Below are 25612 nucleotides of genomic sequence, written 5' to 3'. Positions count from 1 at the left end.
GCTAGGTCATCTAATAGAACAAGAAAAAAAAAACAATAAGGATTAGACGAGAAGAGGTAAAGCTGTCCATATATGTAGTTAATATGATTAATCTATGTAGCAAATCCAAGAGAATCTAAAAATTATTATAGATAACAGAATTTAACAAGATTCTTAGATGTAAAGTTATTATTCAAAATTAAAGTGTGTGTGTGTGTGTGTGTTTTACCAGTAATGACCAGTTAGAAAATTGGGCAGGAAAAATGTCCACTTACAATAGCAACAATAACAAAAAAAGTACAGGAATAAATTTAGAAGTGATATGTAAGATCTCCAGAAAAATATTAAGAATATGAACAAAGGATGTAAAATAACAGACAGCTATACTATGTTCATGAATAGGAAAAAAAAACAATAGAGTAAGGATGTTGGTTCTCTTCAAATTAATCTGTAAACATATATATTTGGTAAAAATTTATGTTCAATGAATTAGGTCAGTCAATTCATAATAAAAATAAACTTCAAGAAAAGAATACTAGAGAGAAAAAGGGACATTTCATAGTGATAAAAAGAAGATATCAGGAAGTATATCAGGAAGAAACAACATTTATAAATGTATGTATACCTAACAACAGCACAACAAAACTGATAGAAATGAAAGGAGTAATAGACAATTTAATACTCCTCCTGTAATAAATAATAGAAAAAGTATGTCAAAATCAGTAAGCCTATCAAACACCATAAACCAGCTTGATCTAATTGACTTATATAGAAAACCCTTGCCAGCAATAGCAGAATGCATGTTCTTTTTAAAATTACATGAAACATGATCATAGGCTATATGCTAGCCATCAAAATATTTGCTTATAAATTTTCATAACAGCATTATTCATAATAGCCCCAAATTGGAAACAGCCCAAATGTACATTTGCTTGTGAATGAATAAACCAAGTATAGTATTCCACATAATGAAATACTATTAAACAATGAAAAGGTACAAGCGACTTGCATGTATTTTAACATATGTGACTCTTAAAACCATCATGCTAAATGAAAGATACCAGACCAAAAAAGACTACATATTGCACAATTTCATTTATGTGCAATTTCTAGAAAAAGACAAAACTGTAGTGACAGGAAACAGACTATTGAGGCTGCTGGTAGGGGAGTGTGTATTGAATGCTTTACATCTTTAACAGAATTATTTGGAATAAAAATGATCATTTGATACTAAGACAATGATGATTTTATAAAATAGTCTTTAATAGTCATTATTGGTGCAATTCAGTGAAGGCTAGTCTTAATAATTTGTCCCAACTCTTCTCCCCAACTTTAGATCAGTTTTTAAAAATTGGCTATGATTAGTTTACCATATGCATGCCTTTTAATTTTCATTTTAGATCGGATTTATACAAATATTTATTATTTTAACAAAATTATTATATTTTTATTTCTGTCATAATTAATGGTATGTTCCAATTTAAGGAGGCATGACTCAGATTGTAAAAAACAGTTTCAAAATATAGTTCTTAACTATTTTGGAAGAAATTACTTTAATAGGGAATAAAATTCGCTGATCTCCCAAATTCGCTTCTTTTTATTCTTCTAAATGTACAGCTTTTTCTATAATGAAATTATTCACTATGAATCTATTGATTTTTGATACTAACTTTTATTCAGAGTGATCCTATTTACTTATTATTAATGAAATCAAGTTGGCATATTAATACTGAAATCAACTTGCTGAATACTATTCAGAACTACCCCTTACATGTTCTGGATATAAGGAATATGGAGGTGGTAAAAATTCTGTGCCATATTTCCAAGGAATTATGGCTGTGCATTTAGCTACAGACCAGCCTAAAAGTGGGACATTAGCGTCTCTCATGTATCATTCATTTGAAAAATGTAAAAAAATATATATGATTTTTAGTGCAGATGTGAGATAAGTTGCCATTTAGATTGTAGTTGCAGAAATATACCAGTTGCCTATGATACTCTGTGAAGAATATGATGAATATTGAAAGGATGGTTAAATAATATGACTGCTTATTTCCTAGCTATTATTTTAGATGTTGTTTTTACTCAAAGATTTTTTTAACTCTTTACTTAAAACTTCCAAACACCAGGAAACAACTGGAAAAAATTTAAGCAAAGATATGAGGTGGTTAGATTGGTCACATGTTCTATCAGAAATAATACTGATGAATTTGACAATCGTTTGGGCATACCTCTCAGGATATACACACCAAATATCAGTAGGATATTTAATTCAAGCAAGGACAGGCAGATTTGCTATCCTTAGAATTTAGAACTGGACAAGAACCTAAGTCAGCTGATGGTGAACACTAGAGCTTTAGGGTAAGTTCTAGGGATTAAATAAAATGTTAACTTGAGAGAAAATGCTAGAATACAGACCTTAGGAAGGAGAATGGAGTGAATAGAAAAGTAAAAACAATAAATTATGTGGTTCCCAAGAGAGTCGGAGAAACTAGCTATTGACAACTTCATTTTTCATGGGCCTGTCTATTCTTTCAGCACATTTGCCCCTATCCTCACATTTACCCCTTTCCTGCCAATAAACTTCCATTTTTATATGAGCTAGTTAAGTGAATTTCTATTTCTTGAACTTTAACTTTCCTTAAGACTGGAGGGATATACCAGTCCCAATGCATGCTGAATACGTTAAACCTTTTCTTCTTTTTTCATTTTTTTTTTTTTGCATTTTTTATATAATTCTCTCTGTTGTTTAGCTCCATCAGTGGTTTAAATCCCTTACTGTATGTTATAATTATTTGGCCAACTTTTAAACATATTAATGTCCAGGACTAATCCCAGAAAATCAAAGTATCTAGATGATAGGGTTCAGGTATCAATATAGTTTTAAAAGCTTCTCAAATAATTCTGAAGTATACCCAGTTTGAGACGAACTGATCTGTACATGATCATTTTCTTCTAAGATAATCATCTGCCAATTTTATTTAATAGAGTTTTATTCACAGGTATGCTCATAGATGTCAATTATAAAATATAACAATTAAATATGTTTATGGAGCATTGATTTTTAGTCATTAGGTTTAATCTGTACTTTGAGCATCACTATTAGGCATATGACATTTTAACCTTAAAACACTTTTGAATCATATTGAGCAGAGTGTTTTATAACTTTTGTTATTATATACAATAAAGTACAGTATAATAATAGAAGATATTTTCATCTTGGATGATAAAGATAAGATTATTTTAGCAAAATGAAAATATCGTTAGGTTGGAAAAATAAAGAATAAGTGAAGAATGATATGACCTAGACCCAAAAAAAGAATTTCCTCCTTCCGTGCCATCCCGTCTGCCTACTTGTTAAATTGAACTAGAATGGTTTGACTATGAATGAAATGGTATTCTGCATACTATCACCATTCCCTGCTATGAGTTTTTCTTATTCATTATAATTTTGTGAATCATTACAATTTCGTGAATCATTACAATTTCATGAGCATTTTAACCTGTTTTAGATAATGCTCTGTTCATTTATTTTCAATTAGATATTATATAAAAAATGGATATTTGAAGAATCTTTTATGTACGATCAGGTAAAAAAAAAAAAACATTGTTGGGGGAACAGTGTTGCTCAGTAGCTAAAGAGGAGTTGAATTTTAAATTATAATTTTTAAATTCCATTTAAGTAATAATTAGAACTTTACATTCTGATGAATAATTCTTATTTTTATAAAAGATGAGGGAGGGGGGAAGCCGGTATAAGCAATTAAGTAGTATTAGTAGGTTAGATCAGAAAAACAAATATTTAGGATTAGGTTTCTAACACTTTGAAGTTTGAAACCAGGATTATTACTTCAAGAAATGAAAATTCTAAAAGGATGAGGGCAGATAGGTTAGAAATAATTTCATGAAGTTTTTAAACATATTCAAGTCTCTTATACAGGTAATGTATGCTGTTTTTCATTTCTCCAGAGAATAGGACAAGAAAAAATCATTTTATTCTGTAGTATCAGGGATTTATGAAGAATATTTTCTGAGAGCAAAATTTGCTAAGCATTAGAAGAGATTACTAGAGGAGGCTGTAAAATCTCTTTCTTGCAAGATCCCTAAAAATAGCATTACTTCTCCTTTTTTTGCTATGTTAAGAATGGTTCTTCCTAAGAGAAAAGGGATGAATGACTTGACCTCTAACTGTCCCTTTTATCTAGGCTGTTTTAGGATGCTGTGTATGAAGAGAAAATATGGTCAGAAACCTCATTAGGGTCCTGGCAAAGAAAAAAAAAAAGACTAAAGGAATAACTTTAAGACAAAGCATATATTTAAAATATATACGAATCATGCCGTTAATTTCCATGAAGTCGTACATCTGCATATTTACTACTTTGGACTTTAGGGAAAAGAAATAAGGTTTAATTTTGTCAGTATAGTAGTTCCCCCTTATCCATGGTTCTGTTTTCTGAAGATTCAGTTACCTGTAGTCAACCGCTATATGATACTAAATGGAAAATTCCAGAAATAAACAATTCATAAGTTCTAAATTGTGTGCTGTTCTGGGTGGCATGATGAAATCTCACACTGTCCTGCTCTTTCCCCCCAAGATGGGAATCACTTCTTTGTCCAGAGCATCCATGCTGTATATACCACCTGCTCATTAGTCACTAAGTAATCATCTTGGTTATCAGATCAACTGTCATGGTATCGCAGTGTTTGTGTTCAGTTAACATTCACATTACTTATAATGGCCCCTAAATGAAAGAATAGTGATGCGAGCAATTTGGATATGCCAAAGAAAAGCCATAAAGTGCCTCCCTTAAGTAAAAAGTTAAAAGTTCTTAGCTTACTAAGGAAAGAAAAAACATATGCTGAGGTTGCTAAGATTTATGGTAAGAAGGAATCTTCTATCCTTAAAATTGTGAAGGAAAATTAAATTTGTGCCAATTTTGCTCTTGCACCTCAAACTGCAAAAGTTATGGCCACAGCGTATGATGTGCTTAGTTAAGGTGGAAAAGGCGTTAAATTTGTGGGTGAACAACAGGAACAGAAAATGTGTTCCAATTTTTGGCAACGTGTTGTGCCAGAACGCTTGAGCCTATACAAAGACTTTAGTAAGAGATCCCATGAAATAAGAGACCACATTCACATAACTTTTATTACAGTGTTTTATTATAGTTTTTATATTTTATTATTAGTTATCATGGTTACTCTATTACTCTACCTAATTTATAAATTAAACTTTTATCATAGGTATATACTCTGAGAGGCTGAATTGGCAGTAACCACAATACTATGCTAATTGTTATTTTAGAGCACTCACAGATGCCCTTGATAGACCCTTTGATTATAAGGTTAATGATGGCAGTGATGGTGGGGATATGGAACTTCGAGAATTTGTAATATGTGATAAGTTATCTTCATAATATTTTACATGTATCTTTGGAATGTTGTTAACTCTGTCAAGATTCAGGATAAGTATGGAAATATAGGAAATATAGGCTTCACCTAGAGAGTAATATTTGTTCTGTGTATTGGAGTATTAATAATTCCTCAACCAACGTTTACCAAGTCTGTGGCAACGCAAAAAATATGGAGGAGCTTCCAGAGCATGGAGTTGTGGCAGGAAATACAGCTATTAAGAGCCTTTTGGTGTGATATTCATTAAGAACATTGGATTACTATTTTAAAGGAACTTGGTTGTTAAGAACCTTAGATTACTATTTTAAAGATTTTGGTTGTTAACATAGATTGGGTTGGCAAATTATGCTTTTGGGTCAAATCCAGCCTGCTATCTGTTTTTGTAAATATGGTTTTATTGGAACACATTTGTTTATGGATTGTCTATGGCTGCTTTTGTGTTACAGTGGTAGAATTGTGTAGTTGCAACAGAGACCTTATGGTCCACAAAGCCTAAGGTATTCATTATCTGACTGAAACTTTGCCAATCCCTGTCATAGCTGATAGTTTTGCTTTGTTTTTCCTAGAGAATGGCCTGATCAGATATATGACTTAGAAAACTACCTTTGGCAACAATGAGAGGATACTAGGTTTTGGACATATTCTAATTCTTGCAAATAGATGTACTTCATAAGACCTTTTGAAGAATGAATGAATGAATATATTCAGTAGGGAATATCAGTGAGTTTAAGTAAATTCACATTTCAGGTGAGAGATAATAAAGGCCTGTAATAAAGATAGTGGTGATTGGTAGTAAGGCCTGTAATAAAGATAGTGGTGATTGGTAGTAAAGAGAAGGTCTAAAGTTGTTTGAGAAAAATAATTAGCTGGCCTTGACTCTGTCATTTTATTCAATTAGTCACTTATTTGTTTTGCCAGTGGCTTTTATTTTTAAACTTTGGGTTATTGAAAATTTCAAATATATACGAAAGTAGGGATGAATAACCATGGAATGAACCCTCAGTCTCAACAATAATTAGCATTTGCCAATCATGTTTTATCTAGCCTAACTCTTCAGAAAAAAAAAAAAGAACTATTATCTAAGGGTAATCAGTACTTCTAAGCCTACTAATACTCTCACGGCAGATAAGGTTACACACTCAGTATTAGTGTATGTTCTCCTTTGACTTAAAGTGACTGGAACAGGCTTGTCCTAGAGTAGCACAATGGTTCTCACCCTGGGGAGGTTTTCCAGAATCCGCATGCTGGGGCCTACCCCCAGACACCGACTCTGTGCTTCTGCAAAGCTCCTGTAGTCACACGTTTGAAAATGTCCCAGGGGTGTTGCCAAAGAGCACCCAGGGCTGTGGGGCACCGGCTTGGTTAGATACCACAGCTCTGTGAGACAGCATCGCGGGTTTCACACACAAATTACACACGTTACATTTGTGACCACTGCATCATCTGGGACCTAAATTGATACTAAGGCTGTGAAAATTAGGACATTAAAACTATGTATAGGCATTCTGTAACTTCTGAAAGTCTGAAAGCAGTGCAGTGGACACCTTATAAGTAGAATGGGCTAGTTCTGGTTGTCTTTTCCTGGAGTAATTGTTAATAGCATCCTGATTCACTCTTAAAAAGATCCTAGTTTCAGTAATTGTGAATGTGAATGAATATGAAAAGTGAATACTCACTATGATGAAAAGTATTCAATCTTTCTAGATCATAGAAAATAATTTGAATTTTTATTCAAAAATACAATGGCAAGTCACTGAAGCAGAAGAATAATGTGGTTTGATTTATATTTTTAAAAGATCAGTGGACAGCATGTAAAGAATTGATTAAAAGGCAGCTAGGGTGTCCCTGCTTCCAGATGATGGCACCAAATGGGGACACCATTCAAGTGAACTGTTAGCTATACGAGCATAAAATTCAGGAGAGCAGTATTAGAGATCAGTATGGGAAACCTTAACATCAAGAAATATAAAGATGGTTGAGATCAACTAAGAGAAGAGTGTTAAAAAAAATATATATATATATATATTTATATATATATATTTATATATATATATATAAATATATATATATATATATCTGGGTCAGTATAGCATCTTGATGTTTGTAAGAGGAGGAAAGGGGACTGCAAAGGATGAAAACTTTGAGAGGTTTTTTCAAAGAGGGAGTTTTATCTCTATTAAACACTATTATGAGAATGTTGCATGTTAAATCCCCTGGGAAGCAGATTCTGGGAAGAAGTATGATTTGCAGGATGTTTATACAGGAATTCTTGGGGTCAACATCTGTAGAAGAGAAGCATCAAGGAAGGATTAGCAGGAGAAATGGAGCCTCAGTGTAGGCTTGGCTGACCCCCACAAGGAAGCTCTGGAGCTAGAATGGAGCTATCCTGTGTTAGGCCAAAACACAAGGTAATTATACTCCCACTGGAATTAGGGCCACCCTAAGAAAGAACATGCCTTTGGGCGAGATGGCTCCTTGCAGTTGAGGCAATATCTGAAGGAACTGGTTGTTAAAGGCTATCTGCTGACAGCACTCCTAGCAGCTGGGACAACAACTGTTGCAGTAGATAGGGATCTAGATGGCCATCATAGAGTCTACCACAGAGGACAAGCTAAATGAGGACCGATAAGTGACTTTTACTTATTTATTTACTCAGCATATTTATTGAACACACTTACTGTGTGCCAGGCAGACTAAGTGCTGGTGGATAAATATGTAAAACAACTATTACATGTTGTAATAAATGCAGTGAACCAAATGAATAGTTAAGTAATAGAGAATACAGGGTTTGGGGTTTACTTAGCTGATTTAAGGAGGCCTTTGGGACTTTTACAGTAATGGTTTAGTAGAGTGACTTGGGTAGATAAAGTGGTTTGAACAATGAGTGTGATAGTTTTATTTTGAAACATAAATTTTGATATCTATTTGAAATCATAACATCAGCTTCCTTTATTAAAAACTTACAGATTAATACTGAGTCATAGATAAGGTTGTCTTATATTCAGTTTTTAGAATTATTTCACTCCTGTTTACTTAGCTGATTCTCAGCCCTGTAAGGATGACAGGAAAGTATCATTCTCCCATTTTATAAGCAAAGATACCGGAGTTCACAGAGGCTAGGGGATATATTGAGTGTCAGAGTATGGTAGGAGGTGAAATGAGGCTGAGATGCCTATCTTTTACATCTCCACTAGTTTTTCCATCAAATTAGGCTGACCTACTAACTGGTTGAAATTAGGGACAGCTTAAATATCTTTTATCAAAGTCAAATACTCATATTACATGTAGAGTTATCAAATAAAATGTAATATTTGAGACATGCTTATACTAAAAAATTATTCATTGTTTATCTGAAATTCAAATTAACTGAATTTCCTGTATTTTAATTTGCTAAGTCTTGCAGCTCTAGTTGTAATGACACAATAAGATTTTCACCTTCCTTTACAGCCTGTGCTGCAAGAAAAAAATCCCCTGATAGCATGTGCAATTGGCAACACTAGAAATATAAGACCTAATTTGATGGGCATGCCTAAATGAACTTAAGTGAGCTAAATCGATGCACATCGAGCAAGTCTGGCTTATATATGTTGCCCACCATCAGATGTGGAATCTTGTTAATGTCTACCAAATCTTCCCAGGTGAGAAGAGACATGACAGGATTGTTTTAATGAGTGTAGAGGTGTACCTGGCAGATGGTTTAGCATTTTCTATTGCCAAGCAGCAAAAATATGTAGTTAACACTTGAATGGATCTCCACATTTTCTTCCAGGCCACCTGTTGGGGACTCTGGCAGCCTTCTGTAGCCTCAGAATGGTAAATATTCTGGAAAAAAGGGAATAGGAACAATTTGTCCAAGTTTACTGGGATTAGAAACTGATCTCTAGGCCAGCTGCTATCCAGAGAAGGTATTTTAAGAGTATGACCATAGAAGTAAAACTGTTTATGAGCTTGACAAGAGGTGAAAAAGGCATCTGCCTGGTGCCAAAGAATAAAAGGTAAAAGCAAGTTAGTACATTTCACAAGTGTTTGTTTTAACTTCGGTGTTAATGTCTCTACACTATTATTTTTATAATGTAAAAAATAAAACAGATTTTAGAGGCCTTTTCAGTATTTGGCCCTATTAATAGAGTCTTATTGCTATTAAAGGGATAATACATGTTGTAGACAACCAAAGTTCTTAATAATCAAAGGTTAACACATAAATAGGTCACAAAATACTGAAGGAAGCATCTACAAATAAAATACATTTTTTTTCTAGTACACAAGTAGCAGTATCTATATTTGTATTTTGTATTTACGATGTTATAAACAGTTTCGTTTTATATTGTAAGAATCCATTATCTGTCTGTCTCTAAATTAATGCATTTGAATATATCCTCTTGATTAGATCTCTTGCTGTGAGCAGAAAGAGAAGGAAAAAATATCTACATAAAATCAAGACTGCTTATATTGAAATTGATTGCATGATTGGATAGTCAAGTATTTAATTAAAACTCAGTTGTACCCTAATTTTCATTTAACAATTTATTAAAGCTGTGTAAATAGATATCAGAGTCATCATTCCATTGTTTATAGATGCATCTCTAGTATTGGAAAACAAATTTGTTTAAGCATACATGTGTATTTGTTAGTTTGACATGTAGTTGAAATAAGACTCGTATCAGATTGTGAAATGGTCTGGGTTTTACACCTGGTTTCATCATTTATTTGCTGTGTGACTTTGAGAAAGCCACTTCATCCTTCCGAACTTCAATATCTTATTTTTGTTAAAGAGGGTGAATAATTGTACCTAATTCATAAGGTTTTCGTGAGGATTAAGAGTTAATCCAGAAAGAATACTTAGAATGCTATCTAGCATAATGAACTCTATAAAGTATGTTTTGATGTTATTTATAAAACTTTTTATGATAAGGTTTATAGCTTCTATAGATAATTTCAAAATATTCCATAGACATTTTGATAATAGGAAAACATATTCGGTAAAAATGCCTATGTAGTATTTTTAAAATAGTGTTTATATGCAAGTAAAGATATGCATCACTTAGCTATTTTTTTTGCTAATTTTGGACATTCGCAATAACTATTTGATGGGTATATTTGATTTCTAAGATCTTTTTGCAGGCAATTAATAAATTCTTAGTGTATGAAGTCATGTATTTTGGGATCCTGAGAGAGGTGTATGGAAATATATCTTGCTCTTGTTGAAAAAAAGGTACTTACATAATGATAACAAATGATCTTTTTCTGTGAAGTTATTGCTAAAACATATTGCTTATAGCTTTTTTAAAATTTATTTTTCTCTGAGTAGTTGATTTTCAATTTGGGGCAAATAATCCTGAATGGTTCTTGAAAAGCTTAACATTGGATAATAACAGCTATACATATAACATATAACAGCTGTCATGAACTCATATCAATAACTATTCTTTGGGGAATCCACAGAAAAACATTTCCTATATTCCTTAATTATCAAAAGCTTTAATATGTAGAATACTTAAATATATATTTTTATTAAATCATACTGCTTAGTGATTATTATTGTATTAATTTGGGTCAGAAAAAGATTAAGCAGGTAGAACTTTTGGAGGAGAAAATAAAAGATCTAATAAACTATACATACTAGATTATTCTGTAGAGAATTGTGTCAGTCTCACTGTCCTTGATTTCACCTGGAGTCAGAAGAGGAAGTAACCTACTCTCGAGGCAGGTCATCTAGGGGTGATACTAAGTTTGACTCCCAGGAGTTGGAGATTGGTGTGGGAAGCAAGGTTAACTTAAGGATGTTTAGACTGAGTAGATTTCCAGTAATTTCCCCAGGACACCACTAAGGCGAGGCTTTGTGTTTCCTAGACCATGGATACTTCTGTTACCATTGGGGATGATCTAAAACTATGGATGTCCCAGTGGTGCTGAGGGGACCTTGTCAGTGAAGGTTAGGAAAAGTAAGATTTATTGAAGTACATTTCAAAAGAAAAATGGGCTACACCAGAGAAGGCCGTAGCCTTGTAGAGGTGGAGAGGTCTGTCTTATATCTGGACCGTGATGTGAGGTTACAGGGTGGTGCTAGATGATTGGTGAGTGAGGTCATTTTGATTGACAGTTGGCTGTTATATAACCTATTGTCAACTGTGCATGTCCTTACCCAGAATTCACTATGCTATACTTAGATTCATGAACTTCCGGGCATATCTATGATATTATAATGATGGTATAATGAGGCTGAGGTGAAAAGAAGGCCAAAGTACTACTTCGCAAGTAGTACTGGTTGCTGCATTATGGTCATTTATTTCCCTGTATTGTAGGATGTAGAGGTATTAAAAAATGAGGTTTTTTCTGGGAGGTCCTGGGGGCAGCCTTTGGGTTAGGAAATCATTGTTGTCATTCTTGTGGTTACAGAGCTGGGCCTTCACTCCTGTCGTTCATGGCTATTTAACTGCCTAACTCTTCCATACAGTGGTGCCAACTCATTAGGAGAGCATGTGAAGCCACATGGGCTTTTTGATTCTCAATCCTCTAAAAGACCACTAGAAAAAAACATGATTAAGCAAAGCCAACTTTATAGAATACTCCCTTGACAAGGTTGTACTAATATTTCCAAATGGGAAAATTAAGAAATGCTATTTATAGAACTTTAGTGCCCAAGCTCAATGATTTTTGGGTGGATCTTGCCAGTGAACTGATTGGGACTGGGAAGAATTTGTGATGTAATAGCCTTGGGTTGATGTAGGTATAGCTAGGTGAAGATCTTGAGGCAAGTATCAACAAGTTATCTTGGTTGACTGCAATTTTATCTACTAGTGTCATCTCTGGGGTGATGTGAAATCTGGTGTCACCCCAGCGGCATTGGGGAGGAGGAGGATGTGGATAGTAGAGTACCATGATGTGTGTTGTTTCTCGGTTCTTCTCTGACAATGCAGTAAAGAATCACAGGTCTGCAAGATTCAGAAAAAGTAAGATTTATTGAAACTACATTTTAGAAGGAGACAGGCTACACTAAGGAAGGCTGCAGCCCAGAGGAATTTAGGAGGTAAAGAGAGAAGGGAGAGGGGGCGGTTCTGGGTCTAACAATGCAGAAATGGGATGGTCTGTTTATATTTGGGCCATGATGGGAGGTCATAGATGATCCCTATGTGAGATCATCTTGACTGACAGTCGGTTGCTATCTATATAACTTTGCCTACTACGCACGTGCTTACGCAGAATTTAATCTGTTATAATTAGATTCATGAACTTCTAGACATAGTCATGATATTATAATGATGGTATAATGGGGATGAAATTAGAGGCAGTGCTTTCTGCACATGCCTTTGTATCTGGTTTAGCCAGCAGCTTTTATGGCCTTTGTGCTCTAGGATTTGGGGTAATTTATAACCCTAAAAGGGAGGTACTTAAGGAAGATCTTCAAGGGAAGTTTCTATGGTTACAGAGCTGGGCCTTGGCTCCTGTCACTCATGCCTAACCACCTAACACTAGGAGCAAGAATCCACTGGAGGAAACAGTTAAATTTTCAGATGCTTGGTTCCAGTATTTTTTAATACGGGTGCAGAAAAGAAATCTTCGTACCAATATTGTTTGTTTAACACTGGTTGGTTCCAGTAATGCTTAACTGCTTACTTGTTGGTTTTGGTTTTCAGCGCTGATAGCTAGGGGTAAGTTCCCTGAAAAGTGTCAGTGGGAGAGGCAACAACTTTGCAGCACCTAGAAGTTCCCCACTTTTGAGTATTACAAAATCATTTGATCATAGCTCTCTGATCAAATCTATATAAATGATTTTCTCTTTCTACCATCTCTTTCTAAAAGCCACAGTTGGTATTAAACTTTTCTGCTCATAGTTCCAGCTGAGGCCTATTTGTCTTTTTTTTTTTGATGTCTGTTTATGTTTAAGAAACCATTGGACCTAATCTTATTTTAATGTGCATCAAAGTGAAATTTTTAAGCAATCAATCACATTTGAGTAGATTCAAAAGTGAGACTAGAGAATCTCCTTCCTTTAAGATTTTTAAATATGAGATTTTTCACAAGACTCTAAAGAGAGATTAGGATTTGGGAAGCAACTCCAGATTTGAATACTGTCAACAAGCCTGGGGCAGTTCAACAATGACTACCTCAGTAATCTTTGTTTAGGAGTAGAGAAAACCAAAGGAGGGCCCAAGATTCATTGGTATGAAAGCAATTATGCAAATGGAGGAATTGTTAGTCATTTTACAACTTTGCTTCTACCTGGCTACATCCTGTTAGAAAATTCTTTATGTTCTTTTAAAAACATTATTATGTATGATTGGGAGCCGCCATTATTTTTGCTTTCTTAAAGTATAATCTTGTCTATGTAGCTATGTAAGTATGTATGTATTTGTCTGTCTGTCTGTCTGTCTATCTATCTATCTATCTATCAATCATCTATCTAATTTGATTCTGGACAGGGCAAATTCCCCCCACCCACCCAAGAGTCCGGGGAGTCTCATGTCTTACACTGAGAAAGAAGAAGGTTCTTGGTAAAGTGTAAGAAAAAATTTAAACACATGCTAAAGTTCAAGTCAAATGAAAAGTTTATTAGAGAAGGGGCAAAACAAAGACAAAAAGCCTAGACAAGGGAAAAAGCCCTAAATATCAGGGAATCCATTTATATATCATTCTTTAGTTCCTGTGACCTGCAGTTTAAAGACTTTGTTTACTCATTTTCCTTTGATATGGATATACAGTGAGGAAGGATAAGAGTTTGTGGCATGAAAGCCCTCCTGGAAGTTCCCAGCCTTTAATCCATAGATTCCCCCTGCTTTTAGCCATAGGAAATGAATGGTTTTATTTTGTGTAGGGCCCACTTAAAGACTCTGTTTTCCTGTTTTCCCTTCAGGGTGTGGGGAAATGGTTTGTTGGCAATCCCAGCAGAAATCTTTTTTGTTCTGCAGGTTTCCTGGTGGTCTGGCAGCAGGGCTGATCAGTATACTGCAGTCTCTGAATATAGCTTGATTTAACATTTTAGTTCTCTTGGCCTCCTCCCTACATTTTATCTATCCATCTCATAAAGATTATGCCTAACACCACTCTGCCAAATAGTGGGGTTTTTCTTCATCCTCTTAAGCTCCTATGACTGCTGCTTAGGCCTGATTTGCCCCAATGGTGTTACATTCTTTTTCTCTTTAACAAACTTCCACCATCTTTTAACTTCTTTAATTCCCTATTATCCTTTAACTCTAACAAGGAAGGCTGCATAGAGGGGTGTACTAACTACAAAGTTGCCCTTGTTACTCCCAGCCAAGGCACTCATATAGAAAGAGAGGCCTTCTTTATTTTGAAGGCTGTAGTGCTAAGATCCAGAAGTCAACTGGAGGGACAAACTTAGGCAAATTATAACTAATATTTCAGACCCATCTCTTACTAAAGGACAGTATCTTCAGCTATGGTTTTTAAACATTAATGTTCTTTAACTGTTGATTTGTTCAATCAAGTTAACTAATATAAATTAGAAGACTAGGATTCAATCATGCTTTAAAACGTTTGAAATTTTAGCTTTATTTTTAAAATTTTGAAAATTCATTTCATCAAGGTGCTTATGTTCATATGTATGATGTTTATATATGGAGTGGAGTCAAGGGAAGATGATAAAGCATTGAGCATTTAGAAGATACCATTTATTTAAATTGAGGTATAATTGACATACAACATTATATTAGTTTCAGGCGACCAACATTGACATTTGTATATATTACAAAAAGATCATCTAATAAGTTCAGTCAACACTAGTCACAATAGTTATAAATTTTTTTTCTTGTAATGGGCACTTTTAAAATTTACTGTTAGCAATATTCACATATGCAATACAGTATTATTAACTATAGTTGCCATGCTGTATCTTATATCTCCATGATTTATTTATTTTATAACTGGAAGTTTGAACCTTTTAATCCAGTCATTTCACCCGCTCTCTACCCACTACTTCTCGCAACCACCATGCTGTTCTCTGTATCTATGAGCTTGTTCCCCCACCTCCCACCTTTTTTTTTTTTTGAGTCTACATAATTCAGATTATACTGTATTGTTCTTTTGTTATTGGGCTCATTTCATTTAGCATAATACTCTCAAGTTCCATCCATGTTGTCTCAAGTGGCAGGATTTACTTTGCTTTTATGGTTTAATAATATTACTGTATGTGTGTCTCGTTTTTTTTTTTTTTAATTTATCTATTCATTCATCGATGTTCACGTAGGTTATTTCTATATCTTGGCTATTGTAAATAATGCTGTATTTGTGGGTGCATATATCTTTTTGAACTGTATTTTTGTTTTCTTCGGATGAATACCCAGAGTGGAATTTCTGGATCATATGGTGATTCTATTTTTAATTTTTTGAGGAAATTCCATACTGTTTTCATTAGTGGCTGTATCAACTTACAGCCTTAGTGACAGTGCTTGAGGGTTCCCTTTTGTCCACATTCTTGCTAACACTATTTTGTCTTTTTGATGACAGTCATTCTAACACGTATGAGGTGATATCTCGTAGTTTTGATTTCATTTTTCTGATGTTTAATAATGTTAAGCATCTTTTCCTGTACCCATTGGCCATGTGTAGAACTTCTTTGGAAAAATATCTATTCAGATCCTCTGCCTAATTTTAATTGGATTTTTTTCTTTTGAGTAGTGAGTTATTTATATATTTTAGAAATTAGCTCCTCATCCAATATATGATTTGAAAATATTTTCTCCCATTGAGTAGGTTGCCTTTTCATTTTGTTAATGGCTTCCTTTGTTGTGCAGAAGCTTTTATTTGATGTAGTCCCACTTGATTTTTGCTTTCATTGCCTTTGCTTTAGGTGTTATATCCAAAAAATCATTGCCAAAACCAATGTTAAGGAGCTTACCACCTATATTCTTGAGTTTTATGGTTTCAGGTCTTAAATTCAAATTGTTAATCCATTTTCAGTTAATTTTTAGCAGCCCAGTTTCATTCTTTTCCATGTGGCTGTCCAGTTTTCCCAATGCAACTTATTTTCCTTATTCTATATTCTTGGTTCTTTTGTCATCAATTAATTGACCATATATGCATGGGTTTATTTCTGGGCTGTCTATTCTGTTCCATGGTCTGTGTATCTGTTTTGATGTCAATATCATACTGTTTTGATTTATAACACAGTTTAAAATCAAGGAATGTGAAGCCTCAAGATTTGTTCCTTCTCAAAACTGTTTTGGCTATTTGGAGTCTTTTGAGTTCCATACAAATTTTAGGATTGTTTATTCTATTTCTCTGTAAAATGCTGTTGGACTTTTGATACGGATTGGATAGTATTGAATTTAAGATTGATTTTGGTAGTAGCAACATTTTAACAATATTAATTCTTCTAACCCATGAACACAGACTATCTTTCCATTTATTTGTATTTTCAGTATCTTTTAATAATGTCTTATAAGTTACACTGTACAGGTCATTAACCTCTTTGGTTAAATTTATTCCTAGTTATTTAATTATTTTTGATGCAATTGTATATGGAATTTTTTTTTTTAATTTCTATTTCTGATAGTGTATAGAAATGCAATAGATTTCTATTTATTGATTTTGTATCTTGCAACTTTACTGAATTCTAACAATTTTTTGGTGGAGTGTTTAGGATTTTCTATATATAATATCATGTCATCTGCAAATAGTGACAGTTTTACTTCTTTCAAACTTGAATGCCTTTACTTCTTTTTCTGACCTAACTGCTCTAGCTAGGACTTCCAATATTATGTTGAAGAAAAGTGAGAGAATCCTTGTCTTGTTCCTGATCTTAGAGGAAAATCTTTCAGCTTTTCACCATTGAATATAATGGTAGCTGTGGGCTTGTAATATATGGCCTTTACTGTGTTGAGGTATGTTCCCTTATGCTCACTTTGTTGAGAGTTTTTATCTTATATGGAGGTTGAATTTCGTTAAATGGTTTTTCTGCATCTATTCAGATAATCATATAATCTTTATCCCTCTTTCGTTAATGTGGTATATCACACTGATTAGTTTGCAGGTGTGGAAGCAGTCTTGCCTCCCTGGAATAAATCCCACTTGATCTTGGCATATGATTCTTTTAATGTATTGTTGAATTTGATTTGCTAACATGTATTTTTTTTTTTTTTTTTTTGGAGAATTTCTGCATCTCTATTCACCAGGGACATTGGCCTGTAATTTTCTTTTCTTGTCTGTCATAACTATTTCCAAAAAAGGAGTTACTAGTATAAGAGAGAGAAGAGTATTTATCTTTAGAGAGAGAAAGGGAGAGGGGTACTGGCCAAGTTTATTTCTTGACCTACATGAGTATTTATTTTTTAACTATTTATTATAATATGAATGCTTGTGTGTATGAGAATTTACATGTAAAAAGCACTTTTCTGTATATGTTATAGTTGCAGTGAAAACATCTGTAAAAATTAATAATGTAGTCACTGTACTCTTGCAAACACAAGAGCACAGGACAGAGATTAAACCCAGGAATTGTTGCAGGAAGCAACACCCAACAGAGGAAATTTGGACACTCAGACAACTTTGTTAGAGGGAGGAGAGATTATTAGGCCTTCGGAGCGCACAAAAGCACAGGCTCCTTCTGGTTAGCTTTTGTACAGCTTATATACCCCGGTAGTGTTCCATGCAAGGGGCGCGTGATTCCTGTGTCTGAGGGTCTACATGCACCTCCTGACTCAGGATGGGAGGGGGAGTTTTGGGCGGAGTCTGCAAGGGGGAAGGAATTTCCAGACCATCAGTCCTGTCTATTTACAAATTATTTCTCATGTAGGTGTGACAAGTTTCCAGAAGGCCATTTAAAGATCTATAGAGTGTGGTTAATCTACAACCAACTGAGTAGGTCATTTCTGCAAGCCCTTTCCTCTGCATTTTTTGGATGCCTCCTCTCTTAGATTATGTGGGTCAGTATGAAGAGGGCAATCTAAAAAGAATCTTGTTAGAAGGTTCAGGCCTTCAACACACTCAACAATGGGTTTTCTTGTGAGATGATACTGAGCATTGTTTTAATTAGGAGAATAAAAATAGGAATCCTGATTAGGAGTAGAATCAACTAGAAACCATATAAAGAAAAACTTAGTTTTGAAGTTTAGGGACATATTCTTTGGATACTTCTAACAAATTTTGCCCTTGGTTTGAATCTAGAATTTTGGAAGGCATAGACTTTCCCCAACATGAAAGTGAAAGGCTGCAACTGAGAATTTATTTACAGCTAGATCACAGCCTAGCTATTTTCAAGAGTCTATGTATCTTTTAATCAGCACTCCCTGTGTATTGTCTCATCCTTCTACAAATGAGAAAACAAAAAAAATGATAGCGATGATAAGAATAGGAAGTGATGTTGGCGTCCCTAAAGTATCAATAACATATGTATCAAGGATGTAGCAAAGTCAGAGTCTGGGGTCAGGGGCTTCCACAGTGTGCAAAGTTATCCAGCAGAGAATGACCTAGAAGGCTGTGTCAGGAGAGTGGCATGGAAATGCCTGGAGATGATTTATTCTGACTCCTGGTGCTTGATTTGATTTTGTTTCTCATCTGTGTCTTTACTTTTCTTTGGTCCATGGACTAATTTCTATTGAGCTGAGGCAGATTTATTGTGCACCAGATGCCAAAACTAATTTCGAAATGTGCCCTCACTATATATAGCACTGGCTCAGAGCCCTTTAAGACATGTCCATAATACCTTTTGTATCACTTCTGTTGAACACTAGAAGTATGGAGCTAATATTTTATGACTAAGATATTTTTATTAATGAAAAGGGGTTACTATTTCTTTTCTTATAGACTATTCAGTTCTTTTTCTTATTTATAAAAGTTTGCTTTGTTTTGCCCTTGATTTCTACTTATTCTAGAGTAACAACTGATCACTTACCCTTTTCGTTCTTAAAATTTCTGTAAGCAGTCTTCCAGTCTTCATCTAGGTAGCTTCAGTTTCATTTTTTTCATCCTCACCCATACATAGCAATGTGTGTTAATCTCCCTTTTACAGGCAAATAAGTAAATACAATTCAACTCCCTAAACAGTAATAGTAGCTGAATTAAGCTAAAATACTACCTTGCCTAGATGTTTTAATACACTGTCCACTTGAATTTTGCTTTATATTCATTCTCTTATAATCGGATATTTTAAGTTATTACTAATAGTAAATATTTAAACTATTATTGGAAATTTTTGATGTTCAAATTTATCATTTCAGAATTGAATGACCCCTACCAATCCAATCTGATACTGTTGTTTAAGAATACTAAGTCAAAGCTTTAGATCAAGAGGCAAGATGGATTGGCAGTTTACATGTTGACTTCCAGTAAACATGTAAACAGTTTACTCCTCAAATGATATTTTGATCTGTAAACTTATTGTAGATATCACTATTTAGAATGCTCTCTTAATATTCAATGCCAGCTTGTCCTGATGAAATTCTTGCCATCATCTGAATTCCATTATTGTATTTATCCTTTAAGACTAAATTCACTTACCCCATCAGCCTATAAATCATATCATAGTTCTTTTTCTCACAAAATCAAGGACTCGGCTTATTACTGGGCTAGAGGCTACAGAGGGTAAAAAATAAATACTAACTTTGTTATTCAAGCTAAAACCCAGGCACCGTTATACATATATACGTTTTATAAATATAAAGTTGATATATAACATTATATTAGTTTCAAGTGTATGACAGTGTGGTGATCACTTCGTAAGGTATATAAATGTTCAATCACTAAGTCTAGTAACCATCTATCGCTATACATAGACATTACAATATTATAAACTATATTCCTTATGCTGTACATAGTATCCTGTGACTGAAAGTTTGTATTCTTAATCCCATTCCCATTTTAGGCCCATCATCCCTCCCGCATCTAACAATCATCAGTTTGTTCTCTGTACCTATGAGTTTGTTTCTGTTTTGTTTTGTCTTGTTTTTTAGATTGCACAGATAAGTGAAATCACATAGTATTTATCTTTCTCTGAATTACTTCACTTACCATAATGTGCTCCAGGTCCATCTATGTTGTTGCAAATGGCAAGATTTCACTCTTTTTTTATGGCTGAGTACTATTCTGTTATATAAATATACATCTTATCATCTGTCAACGGACACCTATGTTGCTTCTGTATCTTGTCTGTCACAAACAATGCTGCAATAAACAAGCAAATGCATGTATCTTTTTCAATGAATATTTTCATTTCCTTAGGATAGATACCCAGGAGTGGAATTGCTGGGTCATGTGGTAGTTCTATTTTTAATTTTTTGAGGAATCTCCATACTGTTTTCCATAGTGGCTGCACTAGTATATAATTCCACCAACAGTTCACGAAGGTCCCCTTTTCTCCACATCCTTGCCAACACTGTTTTTTGTTTGTTTGTTTGTTTGTTTGTTTTTATGACAATAGCCATTCTGACAAGTATGGAGTAATATCTCATTGTGGTTTTGATTTGCATTTCTCTGATAATTAGTGATGGTGAGCATTTTTCCATGTGTTTGTTGGCCATCTGTATGTCTTTGGAGAAATGTCTATTAAGGTCTTGTGCCCATTTTTAAATTAGTTGTTTTTCGGTGTCAAGTTGTATGAGTTCCTTACATATTTTGGTTATTAACCTATTATCAAATATATCATTAGCAATTATCTTCTCCCATTCAGTAGGTAGTCTTTTCATTTTGTTGATGCTTTCCTTCACTGTGCAGAAGCTATTTAGTTTGATGTAGTCCCACTTGCTTATTTTTGCTTTTGTTGCCTTTGCTGAAGGAGACATTAAAAAAATATATTGCTAAGAGTGCTTTTAAAGAGTTTACCATCTATGTTTTCTTCTAGGAGTTTTATGTTTTTAGGTCTTAAAGTATATAATTCATTTTGAGTTTATTTTTGTATATGGTATAAGAAAGTGGTCTAGTATAATTTTTTGGCATATATCTGTCAAGTTTTCCCAACACCATTTATTACTTAACAGTATCCTTCCATGGTTTCCACCAGAGGGGCCTCTCGTGTAATGTTGCCAGCCCTGCCTGGCCTCCTCATCAGCCTCTCAAAAGTTCCACTGTATTTACAGAGGGGCAATGTCATTTAAAATGTAAGGAAGAATAGAGGCCATTTTTATAATAATGTTTACAGAATTTTAAATGATCTTAATGATTATATACTTAGTCTTTGATCTCATATGAACTTCAGTTATATCGGAGAGATAATAGTTCATAGCTATATTATGGAAAATCTCTATGATGAACTTTTCTTTTAAACACCATTCTCTAATAGGACTGTTTTAACTTTAGAAAAAATGGTTTTATTTCTAGTATTTAACCTTTCAAGGGTCAATGAATTAAACTTATATAACCTTCAATGATTTATATTATCCATATTATAATATTGAGCACTTATTGAGCACTTACTAGGTATCTGGCACAATGTTAACTATTTTTATTATCTAAATCTGCACAATTGAGTGAAGTGGGTGCTATCACAATCACTATTTTGCAGATGTGGTAGTTGGGACATAAAAGTTTAAGTAAGTTGCTAGTACAAGTTCATAAACAGTGGAGCTGAGATTTGACTCAGGTGGTATTGAGCTGCAGAGTCTACAAACCTAATCCCGTCACTACTTTCATCATTTCATTCTCACTCTCAAAAGTCGCTTATTTCACTTTTTAAGTTATCTCATAAAGAATTACATACTGAGAAAAGAGGTAATTAAACTTTTAAAGCATCAGTGAAATACCCAACAGAAGTTTTTTAGAGCTTAGAATACTCTTTCTTTCAGATACAAACAAAAACGTTGTACAAAATTTGAAATCTGGTAAGTAGTACTGGAGAGTTACAAAGGGTGTCTTAGCCAATTACATTATTAAGAAATAACAGTGATAATTATGATTGCTATCGTAATAAAGTGATGTGGTTTTATTATTGATAAGTTGATTTAGAAAATATTAAGAGCTAGTTATGCATGCCCCAATTTATAATAGACATTTCTTTTGAAATCTATAGTTCATTCACTTTCTTATTGTTATTCACTTTTTGAGTATGTTATCAAAATGTCAATTTGAGAAATATCTTCATTACATGTTCATCCTAAAGGAGGCAAGTGACATTTCCTAGTTTTATACAGCATCATTTATTTAGCATTGTCATTTAAATATTTTATAAATAAAAGTATCTCCTTAATATGACTTTAAGCTCATATAGCATAATTACAAGGTAGTCGTTTCTGTCTTTTGAGATACTCCTTAAAGCCTCCATTCTCTCAAATACATTAATGGATACATTTAATGAAATTCCAGCCATTAGTTATATACCCCTTAATGTGATTAATAGTAAAAAGGCTTTTCTTCTAATAACTATATGTGAGATAGCTTGTCTCCCACTGTCCTTTTAAATGTATTTAATGGGGAATACTTTTGCTGCCTGTAGACAAAAATTCAGAGCCCCGCATTTTTTCTCCTTACTCTAAAATGGCTCACTTTTGACTTGTAGAGAATGGAGAATCCCCTCCCAACTGTCCCTCTCTGGTGTGAAGGTGGGACTCATAGTGCAACAATAGCTCTCTCCAAGATCATCTTCAAACTCCTCTCTCTCACCCTTTTTCTATATCCATCTATTTATCTCTATATTTTGTGAGTAAAATCTTGAATTGTTTTACCATCTCTTTTATTCATTCTGTATATAGTCTGTCATTTAAAGGATTATATTCTTTTTATACTTCAGCTAGAACTTCCATTTTAGCACCTTGCTGTATAATTTAAAATGGGAACTGCTATATAAAATATTATTACTTATACCACTATCATTTGTCTGTTTCACAGTTTTGCTTGAGGCTGACCCAGAATTATGTTGACACTTTTTGTATTCCCCCACAGCATGGAGCTTAGTAGTAAAGTCTTAGAAAATGCCCATTGAATATATTTTGAACTGACTTGATAGAAAGTGGAAATCTACTCGTTTTTATCTTTAGTTTCAGGTGCAGCATTATGTCTCTCAGAGTCTGGTCACCCTGGGAAGTTGCAGCTTATTGAGAAAATCTATAATATCTCTGCTCCTGTCAGAAGTGAATCGCTTCACCGATGACCTGCGTGCCATCAATCAGGTACTTAGAACTTGATACTGTAACTCTCATTTATAGTTAATATAGCTATATAGGCTTTTCCTCCCCTGTCTCTTCACTTCTTGCCAGACTTATATTTTAGTTATTACCTTATTTCTAATGTATGTGGATGCTGTTACTGTCTACTGAAATTGTAGAAAGATATTTTCAGAAAATAGTTTTCAAAATAATACCATCTTATCATCCTTACTTGTACACATGTGCCACCGGTGACAGCAAAGGAATGCTTAGATTAATGGCCTTAAATCTCCAAGCAGGCAGCATATTCCTAAAATCAAGGAATGAGAGAAAAGTGAACAGGAGAGGATGTTAAATGGAGAACAGCTTCTAACCAGTGGCTCTTTTTCCTAAGTTCTCCTGAGAATTATCTGGCTAACTTTTAAATACCTTGTTGCCAAGCCATATGCTGTTGATATTAAAATGGAGGTCACTGTAGTTAAAGTTTTCCAGGTGTTTCCAGAGTGCTGCCAAGGTTGAAAGCCAGTGCTCTAAGCCCCTTCTTTGCCTGTGCAAAGTTTTCTATCACTGCTGACAAACATGTCTGTTTTAATGTTGGCACTGGTATATTATGTGTTCACTTTGTTAACTCATTTAATATTATTGCTGTTTCTATGGTAGAGTTAAGCACAATTAAAGGAAATCACAGGTAGGTACAAATGTTTTGGTGAAGAGAAAAAATATATATGTGTGTATATAATATCAAGTAGCTTTTAACCAAGTACTTACATCTAAGTTCTCTACATTCAATGACATGGTAAATCATCTAGTCAGCAACTTTTCAAGTGACTACTAAATGGTAAGCTCTTACAAACTGTTAGATATATTTTTTAAAAGTAATTTTTATTGATCTCAAGGAGCCAAAAGGTGATTTGAGAATCAAATAAGGTGCATTTACTTACTGAAAAAAAATGAAGTGTTAAAATGCATGGTACTGTTTGTAAGAGTTCTAAAATCAAAGAAGTGATCAAGGTAGGTTGGAAGTCCCTGAAAAGACTTAAAAGACTTCATGGAAAAGGAACAACTTGAAAAACAGCTCTGAGTTGAAAAAAAGAGGATAACAGAATAGGGAGGCACTGAGGGTTTTTTTAAAAATATGTGCCCAGGATTCTGAGGAAATAAGGTGAGGTCACATGACATTTAAAAACAGGAAGCAATGTGGAAAATTAGTTTGATTGAGATTTTTTATGTGGAGAATAAAGTACAGAAAAGAAAATTTTATTTATATATTCTCATTTAATTTTTCAAAACTCCATGAAGTAGTTTTAAGAAGTCAAACCTTAGAACAGTTAAGCAACTTGATCAAGATTGCAGAAAGGATGTATGCTAACACCATAATTCAAACCCTGGCATTCTGGTTGTGATGCCACTAAGGATAACAGTAACACAGGAACAATAACTAGTTTTTGGCTGGCGATATGTGTTAATATGCTTTACATGAATTGCCTCAATCCTTTTAATATCCTTTCAAAAATAATAACCTTCAAGATGTTAGTATTGTTTAAAGATAAGGGAGCTATTAGTCGACATCTTAATAGTAGACAATAGAAACCAATTTAAACAGAAAAGGTTGTATGAATAACTATAGAATTGTTGAGAGGGCTGAAGAAACTCTAGACTTTACTTTCATGAATGACTCCCCTAACCACGGATAATTTAGCTACCAGAGGAATTGCTGCTTTTGCCATCATGACCAAGAAGCTGCCTGCTGACTCAGGGAGCTGCTGCTATAGTCAGAGGGTTCAGAAAACAGTTCTGCCACAATGTACAACAGCCACATGTATGCCCTCACTCACTCTGTGATTCAGTTTCAACTACAAAGTTTTTGTGATTGCATCTGTTTCTGAACCAACATATTCAGCACCCTAGCAGCAAGGAAGTATAGAAAATGTAGTTTTATGGTTTTTCAGCTTTTTCCACTCTAAAAGGGTGACAGAATGACTATTGATGTAGTAGGTCCAAGGAGTACATCATGTATAAGGCTCAGAGATTCTGTAACATGCTGGAAAGAGATGGAGTCAGGTTGTGGCAAAAGGCGTGAACACAGGGAGGCCATTTATTTGGGACTCTCGATGCAATAAATCCACAAGTAGCAATAGAGATAACCACCGGATTTAGGAGGTGTTATCCCCAGGATTCAAGGAAAGATTTAATGT

At 34.1% G+C, this 25612-nt stretch overlaps 1 protein-coding gene across 1 annotated transcript in view; it reads left to right on the top strand.

Annotated features, from left to right (window-relative positions):
• MEI4 (meiotic double-stranded break formation protein 4) overlaps nucleotides 1-25612 on the top strand; it is a 170152-nt gene that overhangs the window by 85675 nt on the left and 58865 nt on the right. The window contains exon 4 of the mRNA XM_039853116.1: nucleotides 23310-23441. Within this exon, the coding sequence (XP_039709050.1) occupies nucleotides 23310-23441 (132 nt within the window). The remainder of the gene's footprint in view (nucleotides 1-23309; nucleotides 23442-25612) is intronic.

This window comes from Pteropus medius, unplaced genomic scaffold (genome assembly GCF_902729225.1).
Source record: "Pteropus medius unplaced genomic scaffold, Ma_sr-lr_union100, whole genome shotgun sequence".
NCBI lineage: Eukaryota > Metazoa > Chordata > Mammalia > Chiroptera > Pteropodidae > Pteropus > Pteropus medius.
The sequence above is the reverse complement of the archived record's forward strand: the minus strand, read 5'-3'. Positions and strand labels throughout refer to the sequence as shown.